We start from the raw sequence: 20,686 nt of genomic DNA, 5'->3' as shown, positions 1-20,686 counted from the left end.
AGGTAGGATGTCGATGACACAGCAGCAAAGATGGGTTTGCAGATTCTGGGGAGCTCTCGCTGTGTTTCCTGCATCCAAATAAGAATGGCTTCCTCCTGGCACGAAACTGAACTCCGATGAGGACGTTCTCTAGCACAGAAAAGCCGAACCACTAATCTGAATAAATAAGCATCGATTTTATTGAATCATGAATAATTTAAGACTGGTACAATCATCAGCTTTATTCTCGATGATGTGGGGCATGACCTCCGGCAGATCACTGGCAAATCCAAAAACCTCATGACAAATGAAAATTAAATAGGGAGGGACGGCGGACGGGGAGGGAGGACGGAAACATACCGTACACAAAATACTCAATTCCTAGTTTTCTCTTTAAAAATGGCTAGAAAAAATTCATCAAAATGCAGCACTTTAATCAGTTATTTACAATTTCTATGTTACAATGAAAAAATGTACATCTTATAGAACATATTTCATAAACTGCTCCACTGGAAATAACTAGATCAAAACAGCGAACCTTCCATTTCGTATCCACAAAGTTGGATTATTTTCTCCTTTTGAAGTAGATTCGCCATTATCAAATTCGAATACACAGAATTTTGAAGTTTAAGCATCAACAATATGTCCCCAAGATACAACAAAGGTCTAGGCAAGTCTCGTTCCGTGTCCCCCGCTGCCCACCCACCACCTTAAACTAAAGGGAATTCCCATCTCACTTATGGCCTGTAAAATTCTTGGCAGTCTGGAAAGAAAACTTTTGGCTTCCATTGGTAACTCAACACAAATGTTGCATAGAATTTCATACATTTTCAAAATTGGCCTAACTGTAGAAAAAGGCAAAGTGGAAGCATTTCAGACAGAGCCCTAAATGAGCACAGTCACTTTGTCAAAGGTGAGCGACACAAAAGCAGAACAGGACCAAAGTAAGAAATGTGCATATCAGACAACCCTGCTTCCGGAAACTGTAGGAAAGACCCCGAGTTGTGACTCGAACAAGGCTACACTCCTTGAAACCATCGTTCACTTGTCAGGCAGCACCAGGGACAGAGGTCTCGGCACTGAGCCTGGACCCGGTGGGAGGGAAGTCTGTGGGACGGGGGGTGGGGGGGAGAAAAGAAAGAGAAAAGAGGGTGCTGTAAAAAACAAAACAAAACAAAAAAAAACGTTTCAAAGGATATTGACAGGTGTCTACTCACAAGGTGACCGGGAAAACTGCCCATGAGGAGAAGTCCATTTCACCTCCTCCCAAATTCACAGTATGAGCGTGTAAGGTCATTGCTGGGAGATAAATTGAGAAGGACCATTCTTCAGGTTTACCAGAAGGCTCAGGGTGTGACTGACCCCTGAGGTCACAGGCTAAATACATGCTTTAAACATTTTATGAAAAACAAAACAGAACAAGACACACTCACACACCCAGATGACTAAGGAAGGTTTAGCAGAATAGAGTCTGAGTTTACTGAGATTAAAGAAAAGAGCACGCTGAGAGGTTTTCCATTCACCTGTTAGAGAGACACATACCCCTTTTCCTTTCAAAGAGGAAGCAAATGGTGTCATCCAATGTAATGTGACTGGTTTCAGGTCAAGCTCTTGTGGTTAAGAAAATAAAAGATGTTGAGAGAGGGACCTTTGGAAGTAGAAATGTAAAAAAAAATGGAGTAAAACCCCTGATCATTAACAGAGACTCCCCCCATGGGGGTCCGATAAAAATAAAACAGAAACAAATGACTCAAAGATTGACCACACTCTGTAGAGAAAATACCGGTATGCTGAAGACACATACGAGCAGAGCATGGCTCAACAATGTCATGTAACATGGTAGGAACTTTTGCCTTTTCCTGCACAAGACAGATCGCCATCTAGTCAGGGCGTTAGCTGGAGACTGATAAGAACCTAAAAACAAAAAGATCTTTTTTTTTTTTTTTTCCTTTTTCTTTTTCCCACAGTCACACATCCACACGAATGAGTCTTTTGGATGACTCACATTAGCTTGAGTTCTTCTAGTGAGTAGATGACTTGTTAGCCCTGTTTGCTCTGATGGGGAAAACAGAAAAACAGACCCCAGGCAGGCACGACACTCATCAATGAACACGGTGAGTACAAAACCAGTTAAGGCATCGCTTTGGGAAGGTCAGCACCGAAGAGGTCAGGCAAGGCTCGTCCGCCGGAGGCCAGAGCTTCTGGAAGGGAGCAGCTGCCTCCACCTGTTGACTTGTGTGACGTCACGTTGGTTCTGGGGAAAGTGCAAGTGTTTTGCGAGGTGACCTCACACCCCACCTGAGGTCGGGGCTGGCATGCTGGAGGTGTCGACGTGTGTCCTGCAGCCTCGAGGACGAGGAGGAAAGGCAAGGTCCCGCTCACCCACGCGCTGAGGACGGGGTCCTGGTCCACTGTCAAGGGCACAGCGACCCCGGCCCCAGCAGGAGGCAGCGAGTGTGCAGAACTGTGAGGATGGACAACTGAAAACCAAAACTCAGCAGGACCAAACCAAAAGCCAACTCCTGCGGTTCTCACGTTCACCAAAGGATGGATTCTGACCATGAGGGGAAGGAGAGGGGAAAAAAGTCTTCAAAATCAAAAGAGTCAGAAAGGGAGAAACTCAACCTCATTTTCAAAGGGGTGATCGGTTCGCCAAGGTAGACCAATTCTCACTGTACACAGTGTTAGCAGGAGTAAGACCTGATTCTTTTCTGTACGAGAAGGAGACAGACACATGCAGCTCTGCGTTTACAGCCACATCCGCTCGGCCTCGCTCTCACTTAAGGGAGAACCAGAGGCTGATGGGTCTGAAAGGCGGGGGAGGAACTGGAACAGGCAAAATACCTCTCGGGTAAGGAGAGCACCATTTAAAAAACAAACCAAAGAGAAAGCGCGATTTGTTTTTCCTAAGTTTTTCCTGCGATGCGGCTCTGCAGTTTGTTGAGTGTGACCAAAGCAAGGGCCCCGGCTGGCATCGGATCTCTGTGTGGCCGGTGTGGTGGAAGGGCGGCGGCGGGGTTGGAGCTGCAGGGTCTGTGCGCGGAGGAAGCCCTGCTGTCTCCGTTTTCAGCTCTGCTCTAATCTCTTCTGTCTCTGGGCCGCTGAGGGCAGGATGCTGTTTGGTTTCAGAGCTTCAAGTGGGTTGGCTTTTTTGTTTAAAACCCTTTTCATTTCAACGGTGATGGTCCTTTCCCGAGATGTATCTTTCAGTGTCTTAGGAAGGTCACAGCAACAAGGCAAGACAATAATCGACACAGAAGATGGTGCGGTTCTCCCTGTGAAGGAAGCGGGCCCGAGGCGGCTGGCCCGGGGTGCCTGCACCCAGGTCAAGGCTGGAGGACGAGGAGGGTCCGGGTCTTCGCGCGGCGCTCACGCCGAGGCCGGCGGCTGGCTCAGGAGGGCAGGCTCCGTGGCCCGGCCGTCACAGAGTAGACTCCAGGGACGAGTCCAGGATATCGTCGTGATGGCTGTTGCTGTTGGAGTCGCTGTCATAGCTCTGGGGGCTGGAGTAGTTGGCAGCTTCCTGCAGCCGCATCAGCATGTTCATCTGGGGAAAGAGCGGAGACTGCGACATGGCTTCCGGCCGGCCGGCCGGCCGCGCCTGGCCTCTCCGAAGCTCACGCCACGTCCTCTAGACTCACCCTGGGGACTGTGGCCCGCAGTGGACGAGAGCACGGGCCCTCGGCCAGGCTTCCAGGGTTCAAGTCTCGGCTCCTCCACTTACTAGCTGCATGACCTCGGGCCAGTGACTTAACCGCTACACCTCAGTTTCTTCACTGGTCACGTGTGAATAATTATGCCTGCCCTATAACGTTACGGTGTGGATTCATACACGCAGATCACTGAAAATACAAAATCCTCTAAAAGATAATGTGTATATATTTTTTACTTGGGAGGGGCACCTTACTCAAATATAGCCCTCAGCCTGGGTGAGATGCCAGCCAAGCGCCCCAGCACCGCTGACCTCGAGGCACAGGGCTCCCCCTTCGATGAGCATCGAGGCCATCTGTAGTCCTGGCCCTGGCCAGAGCGCAGCCTGGAGTCACCTGGGCTCCAGCTCCTGTCAAGGTCTCCATGGGGAGGCGGAGGATAGCATCAGTAAAGCAGAGCCTCAGAGCACAGGGAGGCCTGGATTCCAATTCAGAAACCTTTGGGCAATTATTTAATGTATCTGAGCCACCAGTTCCTCATCCACAGAATAGAGAAAACGGCAGTACCCATACCATAGGGCTGAAGTAGGGAATTAAACGACATGGTGTGTATTCAACCCTTAGGATAGGGCCTGGCACATAGGAACTGTTCCATAAATGAGATAAGTCTGCTATCATCACCATCATTTCTCTTAAGAGTTTAAAGACAGTGTTCTTGCATCTTCCCTGCTCTACAGTCTATCGGTCATTTGTGTTCAAGGGGGAGATGGGGAATTGAAAACCATCAATACTTTATTTACAACTATAAACTGTGTGTGTATGTATTTTATATTTTATCTAGCAAAATTAGGAAGATAGGGTCTCTCTGAGCTATCCTCAGACTTGGTGCAGCTGGGTGTGAAGTCCAGCTGCCCCCTGGCTGCCTGCCCCTCAGGATGCCTAGCAGAGTGGGCCTGGGTGGGCCAACCACAGACGCACCACCATCTGGTGTCCATCTGCATGCCTGCAACTGGGAAGGGGTAGAGCGGAAGTCCAAAGAAAAATCCTTCGCAGCCAGGATTATTCATTCACTCATCAAACATTCCCTGTGTACCCAGAGTACGTGGTCTGGAATAAAAACAAGACAGTCCTGCCCTCCTGGAGGCCTCAGTCTCAGGAGGGTGAGAGATCAGTTAACAAGAGGGCTATCATAGCAGACACCTGTGGTCCCGGGAGGAGAGAACAGGACTTGGGGGAAACATCAAGTACGTAACTTGGTAAGCAGAGGGAGCTGGGCTGGCATAGCTGACTTCCGGGAGCCCGAGGTTGGAAAGACAGTTCTGTGTAACTATTCAGAGAACCCCGGGTCTTACCTAAATGCCTTCTGTGTTTAGGCAGCGACAAGAATATCCCTGGTTAAGAAAAGACTGTCCAGGGCTGAGCTGGCCGTTCTTTCCTCTAGATGTCCTAAATTCTATTTTTACCTAAGTTAGAGTTCATGCGCTTGAACCCACAAAAACAGTTCCATGACTGTGGCTTTTAGTAACGGTTAACGTTAGAAATAGGCTTCTACAGGTTGATCCTTTCCTCTGGAAAACCACTGCGGTAAACACTGCAAATTAGGTTGTGCTTAGTAATACAAGCCATAAATCCATTTAACGTAAAATCCCCGTTTAAGATGTCTCGATAGGACCACCGCTGCATCCCAGCAGTCAGGAGTGGCAGACAACCCCAAAGCACCTATTATTATTATTTTTTATCTAGCAAAGCAGTTAGTCACTAGGGATAGAACAGCAAGTCAACTGTCTTTTAATCCTGCCGCATCTCTTATGAATATGTTCTTTCATTAGGTAATGCAAGCAATATTCTTTGCAGTGTTTTTCCTTTCGCCTTAGTTGCCAAGAGAGCTCAGGGTTAAATTTATAGCATGATAATGGTCATTTAACCATGGGAGGTTCCGGTATATGTGCTTCAACCTTCTTTTAATAGGGCTTTTGATTTATTAGGTCTAATTTCGCAGTATGCCTACGTATGGGTCTTACATCGGCAGAGAGTTCTAGAATTGTAGTGGTATGACCTCTGACCCAGGTTCTTCTTAAAGGGCCTTTATTGCTTTAGCATCAGTGGAGTAAAGGTGCTCAGGCAGTGTTAAAGGCTTAACTCACGTCACTGGCCAGGGGACCCGCATTCAGGCCTCCTTGCCCTCTCCTCCATGAGTCCCTCCCGCCCTCAAACCTCTCCCTGCTTAAACTCCTGACCATGTGGCTTGGGCTACTGGGCAAGACATGATAAAGTTGGCACTCAAACCGGAGGGCGAAGAGTGGTGTAGGGACATTTAGGGAGAAAAATCAAATTCTTGAACTTTCATCTGAAAAATTTCAGAGGGGTTAAAGACACAAGTGAAAAACTAAAAGCAAGGAAGAAAATATTGGCAAAAATGTCCCAAATCTTGGGATAGGTCTAGCCTTCCAAAGCAAGGCTGGGGCTCAGTCACTTCCAAATTTCCGGTGTGCCTAGCATGAGGCCCAATACACAGTAAGTGCTCAGTGAATGCCGAGCTGCTCTGGAAGCCGAGAACTCACCAGCGGGTCTCCGTCAGCGTCGCTGGGGGGCATCTGCTTGCTGGTTGACCCCTCGCGAGGCATGGAATAGCCGTCGAAGCCGACATCCTCAGGCCGGAGCTGCAGGAGGGGAGGCCACTCGTGCTGTTGAGGGCTGGCTGCCCAAGGATAGGTGTCCATCACCCACTTGGCGGGGTCCTCCCAGGGGGCCCGCCTTCCATACAGCTGGAAACAGACAAAGAAGGAACAGTTAGGAAGTAGTCCGAGACCTCTTCTGCAGGCCTGGTTTTGCAACTTTCTGAAAAACTCTCCAAGCCCAGTATTATGCTTCCCTTGATGGAGTAATTCCACTTCCAGAGGAAATCCTAAGGAAATCATCCAAGGCACGGACATCTTGATGTGCTAAGACCAAAGGCAGCATGACCTAGGGAGTAAAAGCACTGGCTTTGAAGTCAGCCTGACCTGGGTTCACACCTCAGCTCTGCCACTGACTCACTGCGTCGCCCTCAACTCTAAGCCTCGCTGATCCAACTTGAAAAACAACTCTTTGATTTGAAGTGTTTGCCAGTTTCCGTGATATGAATACTCTCACCGCGGCCAATCAACTACCAACACGATGTCAGTGAATGTGGAGCTGGAAAGAGGTGCTGTCATCCCACTGAGTACCCCCCCGCCCCTCCACGGCACACAGATGGGATGCTGGGTATCAGCAGCCCAGGCAGAGGTCACCAATGGCTCTGGCTCGATAAAACCCCATTTCTTAAAGTGAGGCTGACTCTCAAAGAGCCCCCGTGTAGAGGCGCTGGTCACTTTCAAAACAGCAAATTGTTAAAGGGGTTCCGTGTGGGTACTGGAATTGTAACTGCTTCTCCTCCCTCATGTGTTTCTCAAAATTGCCCAGAACAACTAATTTGCTCTTAAAGCGGGATTATCACATAATCTTGTAAGACCAGTACCGTGCCTCCAAGCTCCTTTCCTTAGGCCTGAAATACCGAATAATACAACGATTTTAGTGACTTCTTCTGGCAATTTCAAGAAATACATACACTCTCCAAAGAACAAAAGCCTAGGCTGCACCACTTCCCAGGGCGAGGCTCTGCATCTCACGTGGCTGGGTGCCTTCTCTGTATCTTTCCCCTTTAACACCACCCCTGCCGCCACACCTTACAGCTCCCTGCGTGCCAGGGATTACGAGAAGCACTTGACAAATATCCTGTTTAACTACCACGTGGTTCCAGGAGGAAGCATCACGACCCACGTTTCCCAGACGAGGAGCCAGGCCCCGGGACGAGAGAAGGCAGAACTGGAATCCAAGTCTGCCCAGGTCCGTGGACCACTGAAGTCTGAGCAGATGTGGCAGGGCTGGCTCACAGCCAGGACAAGATGTGCCCACCCAGGAGAGTGCCACCTGTGGCTCTGGAAGGGCACCCCCTCTGTAGGGCACCACAGGGGTACAAAGACCAAAGCCCCCTGAACCACAACGGCTGCAGGGGGGGACTCTAAAGTGGAATTACATCTGGACTGCAGCCTGTCTGCCCGTCTGCCTGTTCCCTCTGTCCTCCCAGAACTCTTACAGTTGAGAGGGGAGGGAGGGGGACGTGGGGGCAGAAGCCTGACAGTACAGGAGAGCTGAGCTCTGACTGATAAAATCACGTCTTTCCCAGGTCACAGGCTGCCTCAGCTGGAAGGAACTGGGGTCCCAGCCGTCCCATCTACCGGATGGAGAACTTACGGCTTAAAGAGAAGAGCCAGTTGTGAAAGGTTTCGGAGCAGTGCTGGATTTGAACCCAGGACCCTGGCATCCTTGTCTGGGCCTTTCCCTTCTCCACCCCTCCTGAAAGACTCCACTCGGAGCCACTCGGTATCGGCCAGAGCCACATGACTCAGCCAAAGCCGGAGCAGGGAGATGCAGGCCAGGCTGTCCACCTGACGAGGACACGTCACCTGGGCTGGGCTTGCTGTCCCTCCGCTGTCTCACGATTGCCTAAGCCCCGTCCGATTGTCTCAGGGAAGTGCCTGCCCTGCCCACAATGCAGACAGGCCCGCCACCTCCCTCCATCCATGGTCTCCTCCTCCACTCGAGATACACAGCCTTCTACGAGCTCAGCGCTTTCAGACATCAGCGCCCTTCCTGTCTAGTGCTCCAGTCCCGTCTACTGCGAAACCTTCCTTAACCTGGGGCAGCGGTGACTCCCAGGCCTGAGAGCTCAGTCTGGCATTGGAAAGGCGACTCACGGTCCGAGCAGGAAGGGATCATGTGAAGGTTCGTGTGCGCATGGGTACGAGTCAGGGAGGAAGGGAGCACAAAGCGCTTGGGGATATTTAGACCTGAAAAAGCCTGTTGCACATGAGAAATGTTCCTGCAACTTGTAGAAGCGTCTCCCTCCAAGGGCTTTCCCTACAGCACTCAGCTGACTTTCCCAAGCCAGATTTCACATGTGTGAGGCTGAACCAAACGTCGTTTCTGGTAGCTACTGCTTCTGTCTCCATCCTCCAGCCTGGAAGAGAAGACGCTCAGGGCTGCAGAACCACAGAGCCTAGAATCCCGAGCTCATCAAGTTCCTAGAGGGTCTGGCCCCGTGGCTTTAAAATTTTTGCTCTGTTCCCCTGACCCCACTATGAGTGGTCTGAGGAACTTCGGGGGTCCACAGAGCCAGCCTGAAAAAACTCTCCTAGCCCACACTTTTCAGATTACAGATGGGACACCCGAGGCTTAGCAGTGGGAGGTTTGCCCAGAGTCTCAGAGGAGGTTGGGTCATGTGATCAATGGCTCCCCACTCTACCCTTTCCACCAGGGGGACAGGGGTCTTTTGAGTGACTCTGCAGGCTTTAGACACTTTGGCAAGTGTTTACAATGAAAATTCCAAAGGGGAACAGGGCTGAGGGCTAAGTCATAAGACAAATGCACACCTGGGCATATCTAATGTCGTCTGCAAGAACAGAGAATATTTTTACAAGCCTCCCCACTTGCCACTGGACATGTCTAAGTCCAGGTGATGAATGGCTGGGTAAGTACCGTGGCAAGCAAAGGATGTGTCGTAACGCTCCTTGGTCCCCCTGCAGAGCCCTAAGGCAGCTCTGGGAAACAGCAGACAGTCGTACAGACAGACAGACAGACAGACAGGACATTCACTTTCCCCAAGGCAGGAAGAGGGAGCCAGGACACTGGAAACTGAAAACTTGGCCACTGGGCACCTTCTCACTCTGTGGGATGCACGTTTCTCACACACGAAGGCATCAAGGTACACATTCTGGAAGAGCCTACAAGCAGTTGCGCGCGCGAACACACACACACACACACACACTCTCTCTCTCTCTCTCTCTCTCTCTCTCTACTGGGAAAAGACTCAGGAGCCAAAACTTGCAATGATACCTGGTATCCACTAGGGGGCGATGCCACATCTCCTCCAGGCAAGGCTGTGCCTTTTGGAGGGGCTGACTGGAAGCCCCTGGTGAGACCTGTCGGCAGCAGGGTCTCTGTGCTGCCAACCACCACCGGCAGCCCCGCCAGAGCCCAATCTGGGGACTCCACCTCTTCTTAGCTTATGACCTTGGCCAAGGGCTTACCTGCTTTGAACCACAGTGCGCTCACCTCATGGCCACACCACTCCTCGCAGAGTCAGGGCGGAGTAAGTGGCCTGCACAGCGCCCAGCACACAGTGAGCTCGGGACTCAAGGTAACACGAAGGAGAGTGAGGGATTTTAAACTTTTCTTTTTGAATAGAAGAGTCTTTGGGTCAAATGAAATCTTATGCAGAACGTCACGCTATGAAACACAATACTTGGTTCCCTGAGCCATCTGAGGGGTCTGGGTGGGATAAAAGGGGTCTCAGGACAGCCTGAAAAATCACGCAAGTAACTGAGAAGTCAGCTACGGGCTACGACGCTGGCTCAATCCACACCCAACCTAGTGAACTGGGGAAGGGTCAAAAACTGTGAGCCTTGGTTTCCTCGTCTATAAGGTGTATATTGGGCGTTGAGAACTAAACGGAATCATGCCTGTCAGGCCCCTGGCACAGTGCCTGGTAGGTAGCAGCCTCTCAATAAATGTCATCAAAGTTTCCTTCAAAACTAGAGACATGAAGAACACTCCAGGGTTCCTCATGAACCTGCAGATTCCATGGGGTCTCCCAGGCTGCAGGATGGGATGAAGCCACAGGTTTGGGGCAGGAGGGCTCACTTTTGAGCAACTGGGTACAATGCTAACTCTGGCTGCCTCCCCTGGTTGTTTCCATGTTCTTGAAAGACTGTCCTTCAAAAGACCTCAACAGCACACGGAAGTGATGACTTTTCCTGCCTCACAGTGAACTGGTGAGTCTCCTGAGACGGTGACATGCTTCTGTTCCCTGTCCTGAACGGGCTGTTCCACAGCCACCCCCAAATCCTTTCACCTACGGCCTCCTTGCTCTTGGTGGCAAAGAGACCCTTGAAGATCAAATCCATCGGCAACCTCTCCAGGATGCGCAGGGAAGATCAGACCCGACTTTCAATAGCCATGCCCACAAGGTCTTCTTTCAAGCTGAGGTCCAAGGAGCAGGGCCTTAGCACTGTCCATCCTTACCGAGGACCAACGAGGGGCCTCTGATGTGTAGCTGGAGGCTAGAGCAAAGCCTACCCCTCCTGGTCGGTGCCTCCTTGGGCACCCACGTGCTTTATTCAACAGCACCCACGACTTTTTCCAAGCACACTCTAGGTCACTCCTGTCCTGCACCAGGAGACATATTTGGGCAAAGAAGCAAAGGGGAGAAGTGAGAGGTGAGGCAGAAATAGAAGGAAACAGTGCCCCTTCCTCCCCTGCAATTCCTGTGGCTTCTATCGAGCAGCGCGGGCTTCTACTGCAGTCCCCGGAAGCCCCTGATGGGAAGAGAGAGAGGCTTCTGGAACGAAACAGACTCCAAGAATCCAGTAGGCGGGGCATCCCAAGCAAACAGGAGTGACTGGGTGGCTGTTTGGGTTTGTGGTCCTATCAAATCCGTTTGAGTAAAGACTAAATTATGGCTACTTTACCCAGTGAAGTTTTCTACCTAAAGAGAGTCCACTGACAGATCTGAAATCGTTCATATTTTCTTTCAAAAGCCACATTCGACAAAACAGAAATGCTGCCATCAATGGGAGAAATAGCTGAAGGGCATTAAGAGGTACAGTTCCTGCTGTGATGTGATGTGATGTACGGCATCGGGAATATAGTCAATAATATAGTAGTGACTGTACGGTGACAGATGGTAACTAGACCGACCACAGTGTAGTTTCGCAATGTACAAAAATATCAAATCACTACGTTGCGTGCCTGAAACTAACATACCGTATGTCAATTATAATTAAAACAATGCTGCCATCGATCAACGATCTTCAGACCCTGGAAACTAAGGCCGGTCAAGGGATTGCTGAATTTCTCGCTACTCTCTGCCTTCACAATCACTTATATCTGAACACGGTGGCTTGAATACGCAGCCTACATGCTCCCATGCAATGAAATACCAGGGACCAGAGGCGCACCACCTTCCTTCTCAAGCCCTGGTTGTCCTGAATGTCTCCGAAGACCCTCAGTGCTGCTGCATGTTACAGATACAAAGCAGCTGAACATTGGCCAGGCTCAGCTGAACGTACACACATGACAAACCCTGACGGAAGCCATTAAGGTGTGCCGTCACACATGTGCATGTGGGTGTGCACACCACCCCCGGCCCGGGTCCTCCACCAGCATCTCTCCCACTGTCCGGTGCTGAGGAAACACAGCCCTCAGAAACCTGGCTGCTAAGCTGGTTCCTGGACTATTCAGCCGTGCGTGATGCCTGCTAATTACTCAGAGCGGTCCTGAAAGCCGACAACCTTCTCAGGCCACCTCCAGACTCAACAATAAAACTGCTACGATCTCCAACTTACTGCTAAGCTCCTAGCGTTAGCCCCTGGGTTGAGTGAGAAGTGAAGAGAGGATTTGGGCTTTCCGGCTGCAGCAGGGCAGGAGGGATGGGCAGCCACGTGGGCCCAGGGTCACCGGTGAGGGGTCCTGGTGTCAGGCAGCGAGTGCCATGGGGCTTAGGGCCAAGAACCTGAGGCCTGGATGCAAATCCCAGATTCTTCAATTTCACTTCCTCACCTTGGACAAGTCACTTATTCACTCTGAGCCATAATTTTCTCTTAAGAAATGGGGATAAAACCAAAAAGTCTCTGCCTAACCCCAGGACACATGCAGAGCTTGAAGCAAACAGCAGATGCTTTGCAAACTGTGAAGTGACACATCCCAGGTCTTGTGCACTCTTTGTGCTGAGCACTTGATGGCCATGATGTCACTGAACCCTGGCAGTAACTCTTTGTGGCACGGTACTATCGTTCTCTGTTCCATCGATGAGGGCACTATGGCAGAGAGAGGCTGGATGACTTGCTTAGGGTCACATAGCTAACAGTGGCAGAGCCAGGATTTGCAGCCCAGTGTCTCTTACACTGCGCTGGACGGATGGCTTCACAGGTGAGGGGTTGTCACCTCACGTCAGTCAGATTTCTGAAGAGGGAGATAAAGACAACCCTTCTCGTCGCTAGAACAGTCCCTTGAACTTTGAGGAGGTCAGTGGGCAGTGTGCTTCTTACCTGGAGTCCTTCTCTGACGGCTTCCAGGAGATAGGGGATGATTGAGTAGTTCCACAGGTCGGTGAACCACACCCTGGAACCATCCACGTCGATGGGGCACGACAGGAAGAGCCGGGGGCCTGGGGACCACAGGGAACATCAGTCAGACTGAAACGGGGGTGGGGCAGGAGAAGCCAGCCTGGGCACCCCTCAAAGGAGGGACCCTGCATTTTCTGAGCGAGGGCAGAAATACCAACTGTCACGTGGTGGGCACAGAGCAGCAGGACGCTTGGGCTCCCTAACGCCACCCTGGGACCACGCTCCTCTCGGGAATCACCCCAAAGGGAGGCGAGGCTTTATGCAGAAAGATGTTCATTGAGATGTTAGTCCTAACCTTTGCAGATGGAAGCACAGTAGATGTCCGAGAGCACAGAAACAGTTAAGGAAGTGACGGTGCACCCACATTTGATTATTTTGCAGAGCAGTACAGAATGCTCATGAGACAACGTGAAGGGAAAATAAAGAACATACTGTATGTACACTATGACTGCAACTACATAAAACATGTACGGACGAGGACAGAAAAAATAAGCCCAGATTACGATGATTACATCAGGATGGTGGGATGACCAGTGATCTTTTTTTTTTCTCCGAAGCTTAACCTTTAGGAATGTCGATAACACTACTTTATTTATAAAGCAATGCCAATCCCACAGGGTGGTTTCCACCTGGGGGAGCCTCGGGGTGGGGGACCCTCACTGAGCCCATAGTTTCTGCACCAGCCTGGGGCTGGACACTTCTCTCTGCTGCTCCTCAGCCCCCGAGCTCTGGGCAGGAGAGAAGGGCAGGGCGGCCCAGGGTCTGTCTAGGCTGTGCCTGTCCTTCTGTCCCCTCCTCTAACCATGTGGCCAGTGCAGCATCCAGCTACCAGGGACCAGGGACAGCCATCCGAGGAGGCCAGGGCCCCGGGAGCAGCAGTTCCCTCCCCTGCCAGCCCGCCTGTCGGCACCCACCCGGCCTCCCCTCCCCACCTATGGTGACGTCCGAGGAGCTGTGAGCCTCCAGGAAGCGGTTGAGGTGATGCCAGACCTTGGGAATCCAGTCGATGACTTTCACCAGCTCCACGTTCCGTACCCGCCCACCGATCTCCGTCTCCATGAGCTTCCGCCTCAGGAACCGGCCCAGGAAACCCTTCACGGGCTCCGTGTGGTTGGCACACAGCACCCACCTGGAAGAAGTCAGGAACACTTTTCCATGACAAGGACTACGGCCAACCTCACGAATCAAAGCTCACTAGAGCTGGAAGGTGCTTATGTTAATACTCAACTGAACCCTGCACATATATCAATTCACAACTCCTCACGGCAACCCTGTACCATGGATATGACGGCCACCCATTTCACAGGTCGAAATTCTGAGGCACGGACAGGTTATGTAACGCGTTCACGATCAAACAGCTAGTCAAGAGAAGAGCTAAGACTAGAACCAAGACAGTCCAACTCCAGAGGCTGAGCTCTGACCACCGAACTAACTGCCCCTTGTGCTTGTGACAGGTTCCGTGCTGGGCTGTGGGGCTGTAACAATGACTCAGACACAGTCCCTGTTCCCCAGGAGCTCGCAGTCTAGCGGAGGAGGCAGATAAGAGGAACGAGAGATGACGAAACCCGGGGAATCAAGGAAGGCTCCTCAGAGGAGGGGACATCTGAGCTGAGACCAAAGGAGATGAATGGAGCAGCCACACGAGGCAAGGCAGGAGCAGGGGTCGGGGCGGCGGTGGGTGCAGAGCATCTGCAAAGGCATGAGCAGCAGTGTGGGGTGTTCGGGGAGACTGCCAGAGGTTCAGTGTAACCAGAGTTTAGACTTGACCTGCCGACCGAAGGGGCCTGGATTTCATTCTGGAGGCAATGGGGAGCCATCGAAGGACTTCTTGCATGAGGATTTACGGTCAGATTTGAACTCTAGAATGTTCACTCCGGTTGCCACTGGCACAGAGGATGGCCTGCAGGGGGGCCAGGGGCAGGCAGGCATACTGGTTAGAAAATGACTGCAACAGTGTGCTGGGAGATGACGTGGCGGTGACGGGGGAAGCAGGAGCAGAAAGGTCTTGAGGGACATTCAAGAGAAAGCGTGGATAAGACTGGGACAGCCTGGATGCAGAGGTGACCCATGATCTCAGCGACCCGGCGGGGCTGGTATTTCTCTGATAACCGCGATTCTACTTTCAACAGGGATGCCGGCAGAATGGCCATGAAAATGAGCCGGGGGGGGGGGTGGCCTCACCCCAGGAGACGGCTGTTCATCCTTACCTAAGGCCCCAGGCAGGGGAGCAGTACGTGGAGGCCACACAACCTAGCGTGGCAGAAGTCCCACAGCCCAGCAGTGGGGTAGCTCGGTATGGGGCTGGGGCCCAGGGCTCACAGCAGCTGGAGCTCGAAGGCCACAGACTCTGCTCCATGGAGACATTCATAAGCATGAGCTTTCACTGCTCACGTCCACTTGGGACAGACAGACGTGCCACTGGTGACGTGCAGGGTTGCATGAGGACAGTCCCTGCCCAGAGCTGCCCCCGGGGCACTGCTGTCCCAGGACTTAGCATCAAAGAGATCTGGGTGCAAGTCAGCCCTGCCATCGACTGGCTGTGTGACCTCACGCAAACCACTTAATTCTCCACATTTGTAAACTGCGAATGATGAATTTAACGACTTGAGGCTTTTGTGAGAAATGAGTGAAGCTGGGAAAAATGCTCACAGTTCGCGGCATACAGCAGCTACTCAAAAAGCGACTCCTTACCTGAAGTTATGATGAAGCTGCAAGTTGGGAGTAGAAGAGGTAGCCTGGTTCATTGTGCCAATTATATAAGGGCTGCGGGGGAAATGAAGGGTAAGAGAGTTGGAGAAGGAGTCGCAGCGTCCCGGGGCATCTAAGGGCCTAGGTAGATGGCTGCGGGCTGCTGCCCCTCCCCCCGTGCGGCCCCAGCCCCTCCCTGCCACGTGCGTGCAGCGCTCCTACCCCCTGTAGCACACGTCTCTCCCGGGGGCCACGAGGTCCAGAGCTGCCTTTACCATTTGTGGTCCTTGCAGTTGAGCAGCCCGTTGAAGATCTCGCCCAGGGAGCTGACATGATGCAGGTTGTCCAGGATGATGACCAGAGGCATGTCCACAGCGTTGTTCTCGCTGGCGCACTGGTCGGCGAGGTTGGACAGGTACTGGCGCAATTCCTGCGGAGGCCGGGCAGGAACGAGTGGGTGAACGCCCCCGGGAAGACGCACGTACTCGGGGCCTTCCCCTGCCCCGGGCCGGCACTGGCAGAGGGGCCCTTCCTGAGGCCTCACGGTAACCGGTGCTGAGTACCTGTCCGCTACAGGGCGTCTGCCTGGGCGCAGGGGGTGTGGGCGGGGGAGTGGTGAGGATGGCCTGGGCCCTGGCTTCCGGAATTCACTAGGCAACAGAAAACCTGGGCAAGAGCAGGCACCATGGGGGTGTCCAGGCGCGGTGCTGTAGCTGTCCAGCGCTCTCTAGAAGCGCTACTATTTCTTACTCTGCCAACCTCCCAGGAAGCTCCTGAGTGTAAGTGCCTCATACATCTCTCTAAATGCACAGCACTGCCTGAGAGCCATCTACACAGAAGCCCTTGATGAGTCAGCACAGCAAAGGACCCCCTTGCCCCCCACACACATGCCCTGCTGACTAGTGCTGGGGCAGACAGACAGTGAATGGTGCAGGGGGGGTGGTCTCCACGCACGGGGGTCCTTGGAAGGTCTGCGTGAAAGGGGAACCTTTGGCCTTAACTGTGAAGAATGGGCAGGGCACTGACGGCTGGGGCAAGGGGTGCGTCAGAAAAGGAAAAGAAAGAAGAATGTGCGATGGGGAAAGGCCAAAACGGTGAGCTAAGGGCCAGCCAGGGAACCCAGAGCAATTTCCTGGTGGTATTACCATCACCACGAGGATGGAGTGACCTTGCGCCAGGCACGGCTCTGGGACCTCACACACGTGAACTTCTGCGCCCCACAATAACCCTCTGGGGGGGGCACTGTGACTGTCTCCACGTTACAGAGGAGGAAGCTGAGGCATCCCTCAGTCAGTGAGCAGCCTGAGACGGCACAGAGGGTCGGCAGCAGGGCTGGATCTGGACTTGGTGTGGGCGCCTCCCCATGCCACTGTCCTGCACGCTGGCTTGGATGCTCGGGGGGTCATATCTCCTCTACTTCCTACACACACACACGCCTCCCTTTTAAGTCAAAATGTGGCTGTTAGCAATAGAAGCCGCCCAATTTTTTAAGTTACTAGTTATCTTTCCTTTTAGCTCCTCTGCACTATGGGTTCTTGGCTTCTGGCACCTGACAATGCCACGGATCCTGAGGCTCGGAGCCCTCTCTTACTCATGCAGGCTTGCAGGGTATAGTTGGGGAGCTATGCTCTGTACAACGGTGCCTGGCCAAGGGGAGTGAGTGGGGGCTGAATTCAAGCCTGGCTCGACCTCCAGCCATGCGCCTAGGATCCTCCTCTCGCTGGTCCCGGGAGAGGGCGCCTTCCCTGAGCTTACTCACAGAGGATCTTGGTACAGGGGCTCTGACCACTTCCCGTAGTCCTGCCCCTGTGTCCACGTCACTTGGAGAACTTGTGGTGCAAATTCCCAGCGCCACACGACCTACTGAAACAGATCATCTGGGAATGAGGTCTGGGAGCTGCATCTTCAAGGATGCCAGGTGATTCTTGAGGTGAAAGAGTCACTTCCAATTCACCTTTGACTTCCTGGCCCCTTTGGCCAGTCAGAGTGAATCACCCATCAACAACCACTGCATGGCTAATGAGCAAGTTTGAGAAAACACCTCATAACCCTAGGCGGGGACTAGGTCAGGCTGTCCCAACGTTTCCACTGCTCCCTGTGAGGCAGGATCAAGCCTATTTGCTGGCTCTGGGGTCTCAGACATTGACTTGAGCTCCAGTCTACTGCTCAGTACTATCTGAGTGGCTTTAGGTAGATGGTCATCTGCCTCGAGCCTCAGTTTCCTCATCTGTAAAATGGGATTGTGACAGCTACTTCCTTGAAGGTCCTGCTGCGGGGCGTTCAGTTCGCTGCTCCCAGCGGAAGCAGTCTGCGAATGCGAGCTGTTGCTGTTCTTATTATTGTTGTTCCACAAGAGAAGGCTTTCTTCTGGAAAAACATGAGAACCTAGTAGGCACGTGATGAATTTTTGGTAAACTGAAGTGGAAGCATCTGGGTTGACCTTAAAGAACTACCAGCGCTGAGCATCGTGCCCAACTCACAGCGGGGAAGCAAGAAATGAACTACATCGACTTACACGTGGAACTTCTTGCTGGGAAGTTTTGGATCAGAGCCTTCCTTTCTGCTAGCTCCATTCTGACCTCCTTCCCCAGGCTTTTAGAACCATCAAAGGTGAGCACTGTAGGAAATGCTGCTTTGCCATCACGGGGGTGGTGGCATCACTAGTTCTCAAAGGGCTAAGGAGCCGCCTCTGAATGCCCTCCTCACCTTGCTGGACTTGTGGTCCACATTGAAGGTGGCGATGACCCCGTCTGTCAGCTCCCGTCCCTCCCGGAGCACCAGGTACTCTGACAGCCGGTTGGCCAGGTAGGTCTTCCCAGTGCCGCTGGGCCCCGAGAGGATGATCCGCCGATGCTCCACCAGCAGGGAGACATAGCGCTGCAGGATGGGCTTGGGGATCAGGGACTCGAACACCAGCGAGTCCAGGCTGTTTTCCGCGAGCCCTGTGTTTGAGAGAGGAAGTGTTCGCAGCCCTGCAGAGAGGGTGGCTCTCTGTGCCTGCCCACCTGGAACTGCCAAAACGCAAGGCTATCCCTTTCCTGGGCAGCCCCGCCCACCCAGGGACACCGCAGGCTCCCTTCACCAGCACGATGTGCTCCGGCTCCTGGCTTGGCTGACTGCCCCCCCCCCCCCCCCCGATTCACCTTTAACATCTGGCCCCTCAGTCCTCATCCATCCTCTGCAGAATTCATAAGACTCTGAGCCCTACTTGTCTTTCTGGATTTACCATTACCGGTGGCGCTGGCTCAAACCAAACGTGAATCCCCCGTGTCCACCCAGACCCCGGGGCTGCCTCTTCACCCTGTTTTTTCCTGCACGCCGGGTGCCGCTGCTGCCCACACTCAGATACACCACGAAGGGATCAACACTTTATCGTTAAAATGAGGAAAAACGCAAGGTGGGGCCATTTGATTTGGGGATGTGAATACTGGCAGACCTCGGCTGAGCCTCTCCAACAACAAGAGGAAATATCTTTCCCCTCCCCGCCTGGGACATCTTCATTACTCAGGGCTGTTGGCTTTACAAGAGCTGTTTTCTTCATATCATTCCCAAGAGAGGATCCAGCCAAGGTTACTTATCCAGAACCTAAGGCAATTCTATTAAAAAAGCACCTCAAGAAACCACTATATGTAGGCAAAAAATGAACTGAAAAGCACTTATTCTGTTTTACAGTAGCGTCTTCCGTCCACATAATTAATTCACTGCAAACAGACTCCCCTGACGCACCTATACATTTGTTTCCAATCTTCCCCAACCAAAGATAGCACAGTGACTGTTCTAGAATCATCCCGATGAAGGATCCCAAATGAGATCTTCTGGGTACAGGCCTAAGACTTTCCTAGATCTGGTCTCAACAGAGCCTACACGGGCTCAAAGTTTGATGCAAAATATGGAGGTTAGGGTCTCCTGTCTAATCTTAATAACAAACACGGGGCAGTGATTAAAACACTGTGAAACCCCTCTCTTTGCATCTGCGCTGCTGTCTCAGTCTCTTGTCAAAACCCCCCTGGCGGTGACTACTTTGCAGACGAACTCACTTCAGAGCACACAAAGCCACAGCCCCTGCCCCGGTGCCACCGAAGTGACCCATCTGCAGCTCACGCATCTCTTTCAGCTCAAATCCTTGAGTGGTTTTCAGTGCCTTGAAGGCATAAGTGCCAAGCACCACAGGAGAACAGAAGAGTCAGGTATCGCTTAAAAACAAAGCCGAGGGCTTCCCTGGTGGCGCAGTGGTTGGGAGTCCGCCTGCCGACGCAGGGGACACGGGTTCGTGCCCCGGTCCGGGAAGATCCCACATGCCGCGGAGCGGCTGGGCCCGTAAGCCATGGCCCCTGAGCCTGCGTGTCCGGAGCCTGTGCTCCGCAACGGGAGAGGCCACAACAGTGAGAGGCCCGCGTACTGCAAAAAAAATAAAAAATAAAAAATAAACCCGAGTTGATCCCTAGAGATGCTAAAACAACTTGATGTGCTGACAGCAGCACCAGCTTAGGCTCCGTGGTGAGGTGGCCTGCTCGGGAAGCAGATAATCCTGTCGCTGTTTCTACAGAGGTTTGCTCTGGTCTCAGCAACGGGTCGCTCCTTTGACCCATCAGCGCTTGCGGTGCTCACCTGCTCGCCAGCGTGGCTGAAGCGCAGTTTAAAGTCATGGTGTATCAGGCTTTCCCTAAAGGGTTCTTGGAGCGGACAGTTGTTGTTAAAGTCATGGTGTATCAGGCTTTCCCTAAAGGGTTCCTGGAGGGGACAGTTGTTGTTAAAGTCATGGTGTATCAGGCTTTCCCTAAAGGGTTCCTGGAGCGGACAGTTGTTGTTAAAGTCATGGTGTATCAGGCTTTCCCTAAAGGGTTCTTGGAGCGGACAGTTGTTGTTAAAGAGTGCCTGGCAGCCCTCCCTCTCTCCCCTGGTAGTGGGACTCTTCCTTCTTGCAAGGAGTTCATTCCAGCTGGTCCAAGCAGGGCTGACCCAGCACCTTCACCCCCCAAAGGGGTGGGCTTGTGACCAGGCTGGGCCAAAGCCTCTCCCTGGTCACGACTGATTTGGTGATGAGCACTTGACCCATGGTGGGCCAGAATCACCCCTAAGAATTTCCTGTCACACTTGTCCAGAAAGACATTCTCTTTCTTCTAGGTTCCTAAGCTAGAAGGATGAATCTGGGCCACTCATCAGCTA

General features: G+C 52.4%; 1 protein-coding gene across 3 annotated transcripts in view; it reads right to left on the bottom strand.

Moving 5' to 3' along the window:
* Nucleotides 1-3,400: 3,400 nt before the first annotated feature.
* NAV2 (neuron navigator 2) overlaps nt 3,401-20,686 on the bottom strand; it is a 393,794-nt gene continuing 376,508 nt past the window's right edge. For all 3 annotated transcript variants that reach the window (XM_065881976.1, XM_065881977.1, XM_065881978.1), the window contains 7 exons: nt 18,227-18,462; nt 15,796-15,950; nt 15,524-15,595; nt 13,765-13,961; nt 12,755-12,873; nt 6,191-6,394; nt 3,401-3,526 (listed from right to left, as the gene is read on the bottom strand). In XM_065881976.1, coding sequence (XP_065738048.1) covers nt 3,401-3,526; nt 6,191-6,394; nt 12,755-12,873; nt 13,765-13,961; nt 15,524-15,595; nt 15,796-15,950; nt 18,227-18,462 — 1,109 coding nt within the window. The remainder of the gene's footprint in view (nt 3,527-6,190; nt 6,395-12,754; nt 12,874-13,764; nt 13,962-15,523; nt 15,596-15,795; nt 15,951-18,226; nt 18,463-20,686) is intronic.

Source organism: Phocoena phocoena, chromosome 8, assembly GCF_963924675.1.
Source record: "Phocoena phocoena chromosome 8, mPhoPho1.1, whole genome shotgun sequence".
Classification (NCBI taxonomy): domain Eukaryota; kingdom Metazoa; phylum Chordata; class Mammalia; order Artiodactyla; family Phocoenidae; genus Phocoena; species Phocoena phocoena.
This window is presented reverse-complemented; position numbering and strand designations above follow the sequence as displayed.